This window comes from Chrysemys picta, chromosome 3 (assembly GCF_011386835.1).
Source record: "Chrysemys picta bellii isolate R12L10 chromosome 3, ASM1138683v2, whole genome shotgun sequence".
Taxonomy (NCBI): Eukaryota; Metazoa; Chordata; order Testudines; family Emydidae; genus Chrysemys; species Chrysemys picta.
Genome location: NC_088793.1, coordinates 178,206,971 through 178,211,284, shown reverse-complemented (window position 1 = coordinate 178,211,284; position 4,314 = coordinate 178,206,971). Strand labels below are relative to the sequence as shown.

General features: G+C 36.9%; 1 protein-coding gene across 1 annotated transcript; it reads left to right on the top strand.

Annotated features, from left to right (window-relative positions):
• Positions 1-508: 508 nt before the first annotated feature.
• Positions 509-2,156, top strand: LOC101941618 (toll-like receptor 2). The gene is given in 3 exon segments (XM_065589573.1): positions 509-1,414; positions 1,416-1,448; positions 1,450-2,156. Coding segments are annotated over 3 exon segments (1,101 nt in total). The 5' UTR covers positions 509-1,016; the 3' UTR covers positions 2,120-2,156.
• Positions 2,157-4,314: the final 2,158 nt, after the last annotated feature.

Sequence of the window (4,314 nt, the reverse complement as noted above, 5' to 3'; positions counted from 1 at the left end):
AAGTCTTCTATGTCAGCAGAAGGGCTGCAATATGCCAAAGGTTCATCTGGCTTGTTAAATGTTCATTCCAAGTTCAGGTGAAGCGTACGGGACTTTCAAAGACTAGATAAAAACATTACTCTGTTTCCACCCTCTATGATATGGCATGCTTTCTGTCGAACGCCAAAATATGGAGTGCAAACTGTAAACTGTCTGAGGAAGATCTGACACGAAAAAATGGATGCCAGTCTTTGCAAAGATCAGCTGGACAGTATTTTAGAGCTGAACATTAGTCACAACAATCTGGAAATTGATCTATTGTCACTTTTTATCCTTTTTCTTCCAATGGAAAATGTACAGTCTATTGATGCTAGTTACAACAAAATAACAATTAGCAATGTAGATATTGGAAACATTTGTCATTTCACATCCAGCAAGCTTTTGTTTTTAAATATCAGTAACAATCCCATAAACAATTTAGATACTATGTGTCTCCCTTCAATAATTGAGATAAATGATTTGTTTTTCACAAGCATAAATCAAATAGTAAAAGTTTTGGTGCAAAATTGTTTGATTAAGAAAAGATATATATTCAGGGAAATCAGTTCATCTATACTACTGATCCATACAGCTCTGGAACAGTTGTAGACAAAACTGAACCTGGAAGTATACATATTGCTGCAATTTCATATATTAGAAGACAAGAAGGTACACTTATAGAAAGCCTGCCAGAGAAAGTAAATCATTTAGAAATGTCAAACTGTTGTATTGTAGAACTCTCAATAATTTGTCAGTAATGTGCAAGAATTGCTATTTTTAGACCTTAGTAATAACCCATTTCTAAATTTCCTGACTTATCAACCTCTCTGCAGCATCTGGATTTAAGCAACAGTGACATTAAAATAATACTACCTAGTTTTAAATCTATATCCAATTTAACAGTGTTTAAAATTCAAAATAATAAAATAACAGGTCTTTTTCCTGAATATTTCCCACTAGCTTTAACTGAATGTGATATTAGTAAAAATAAATTTAAAATGTTGTCTTTAAATGAAACTCTGAAGAAAGTTGAATCTCTTAACCTTTCTGGAAATCTAATAACCCAAATAGATCCTACCAGTCCAATTATTTTGCTCACTAGTCTAGACATCAGTCAAAATTTAGTATCAGAGATTTCAGATCGTCTTGGAAAATTTCTTCCAATATTGAAATATTTTAATTTATCTAGGAATAAGATCTCATTTCTACAAAGTAGGTTGCTTCCAGAATCTTTGATTAAGTTAGATATTAGCAACAATGCCATTACTACGATAGTGGAAGACATTTTGGGGCATTTGACAAAATTCAATGTTTTAACTGTTCAAGGGAAACATTTTTTCTGTAACTGTGACTTGCACTGGTTTGTGAATACATATATCCATAGACCAAATCTGAGAAAATCTAAGATGCAGTTTTCCACCAGATAAAAGGAGTGCATTGTTCCATTGGTGTTCAAATGGCTATTACAGCTTGTACAGCCATATTGTCTATGTCAGTAATAACAGGCTTATCTAGCATTTTGATGGACCCTGGAAAAATGGGCTGGAATTCGTGCATGGTGAAAAGGAAACAAAGCGAAAAGAGGCCAGAAAATAAGTTGTATGATGCCTTCATTTCATACAGTGAAAATGACACAAGTTGGACTAAAGAGAATTTTCTGGAAAAACTAGAAATGAATGGGTTTAAAATATGTTACCATGAGAGAGATTTCAAACTGGGGCATCTGGTACTTGGTAATATTTTCTATTGCATAGAGAATAGTCATAAGGTCCTTTTTGTTTTCTCCCCCAGCTTTGTAAACAGCTGCTGGTGTCAATATGAACTGGATTTTCCTGAACAGCAGGTCCTGAATGAAAATCAAGATTCTTTCATTATGGTTGTGTTGGAAGACCTCGGATCCAACAGTGTGTCACAGAAATTCAGCAAACTCAGAAAACTGTTGAAAAGGAAAACCCATTTAAAATGGAGCCCAGAGGAACACAAAGAGAAAATATTCTGGCACCAGCTCACAGCTGCCTTAAAAACATCCAAGGACCCACTTGTTTTGAAAATAGATAATGGACTGACACAAGATATGTACGAGATGGAATGTGACTATTAGAATACATTAAGCTTGTGATGTAACATTTGCAGTCAAATAAGGCATATTTGCATATTTAATTTCAGCAAAGCTTTCCATTTACAAAATAGGAATTAAATTTATAAACTGATCAGTCCAATGAGAGATTATTAAGCAGTTTGTGCCATGTACATTCATTTCATCTTGAAAAGAAGCTATCATGTAGAATATCAAGGCTTTGATATTATCAGACAAAGTCATGATTTCCTAGAGTTTGATAGTCTACAATTTTAAACCTCGTCAGTGGGGGTTCAGGAAATATAGTGGACATCAGCAAAGAGAAACTTGAGTCATATCATATGCTCTAAATATCTTTTCAAAATCTCTGGTGAACTAGTAAAAAATAATGTGGTTAAAAGGCACAGATGTCGTTAACATTATGGAGATCTAATATTGCTCATGATGAGAAAAGACAGAACAGAAAACAAAGTTCATAACACAACATTCTTGTGATTCAGACTGACCAATGTGTTGCATTTCAGAAACCAACACATTTGCAATCACTCCCAAACCTGGCAGTGCCCACTCTGAAAACTGCTTCGAGAGACAAAAAAAAAAAAAAAAAAATCACAATAAATAGTATGTAGTAATTGAATAGCACTTCACATCTATGGTTTGCAAAATCCTTTACAGAACTGAGGACTTTATAGTCTAAAAGACTCTGTTAATACAAACCACTGGGGAAAGAAATTCCTAGTCCATGTTGTGTTGCAAGCCCTTATTCAATGGCTAAATTATTGGGATAGAACAGAGTTTAGATATTACAGTGATGGGTACTATAGAATATCCATTGACAACTAGATGTATGTATGTACAGATACCCCTAAGGTATCTAACCAGACACTCAAGAAAGTACCAAGAAGAAAAAGTCTCTAACCCATGATCATGCAGGCAAGAGAAGGCCAAGAGAGAGAAATGCTCTGCAGCTAATGGAGAAATATTAGTGATGGACAGGGTGACTCAGACTACCTCATTTTAGGGCAGAGACATGGAGAAATTCCAGCTGACATCAGGGATCAGCACCACATTGTAACTAGGACCAAAAAAGCCTGTAGAAGACACCAAATTAACTCACTGATTTTACATGCTTTTTGTTTTTTAACCTCATCCTTGCCAGATCATGAGTGATCAGGAAAGGAATAAGAAATGCTACTCCTAGGCCTTGTCTACCCTACATAGATAGGTCGACATAAACCACCTTGCACTGATCTAGTTGTGCATGCGTCTATGCTTAAATTGGTCTGCCACTGAAGTAAGCTCTCCATTATGCCGACATAGTAACACTACCTCCCCGGGTGGTGTCGAGCTGTGGCTGATATACTGAGGCTTATGCAGCGCAAATGTAGACAATCCATTACCTATGGAGACTGGAAGCCCCCCACACCCTTTAAATATCTGATGGGGTCTAAATTAGCTGTTACCACTCAAGAAAGAGATCTTGGAGTCATTGTGGATAGTTCTCTGAAATCATCCACTCAATGTGCCGCGGCAGTCAAAAAAGTGAACAGAATGTGGGAATCATCAAGAAAGGGATAGATAATAAGACAGAAAATATCATATTGCCTCTATATAAATCCATGGTATGCCCACACCTTGAATACTGCGTGCAGATGTGGTCACCCCATCTCAAAAAAGATACATTAGAATTGGAAAAGGTTCAGAAAAGGGCAACAAAAATTATTATGGGTATAGAACAGCTTCCGTATGAGGAGAGATTAATAAGACTGGGACTTTTCAGCTTGGAAAAGAGGCGACTAAGGGGGGATATGATAGAGGTCTACACAATCATGAGTGGTGTAGAGAAAGTAAATAAGGAAGTGTTATTTACTCCTCCTCAAAATACAAGAACAAGGGGCCCCCAAATGAAATTAATAGGTAGCAGATTTAAAACACAAGAAAGTATTTTTTCACACAACGCACTGTCAGCCTCTGGATCTCCTTGCCAGAGGGTGTTGTGAAGGCCAATACTATAACAGGGTTCAAAAGGGAGCTAGATTGAGTCATGGAAGATAGGTCCACCAATGGCTATTAGCCAGGATGGGCAGGAATGTTGTCCCTAGCCTCTGTTTGCCAGAAGCTTGGATTGGGTGGCAGGGCATGGATCACTTGATGATAACCTGTCTGTTCATTCCCTTTGGGGCACCTGCCATTGGCCACTGTCAGAGGACAGAATACTG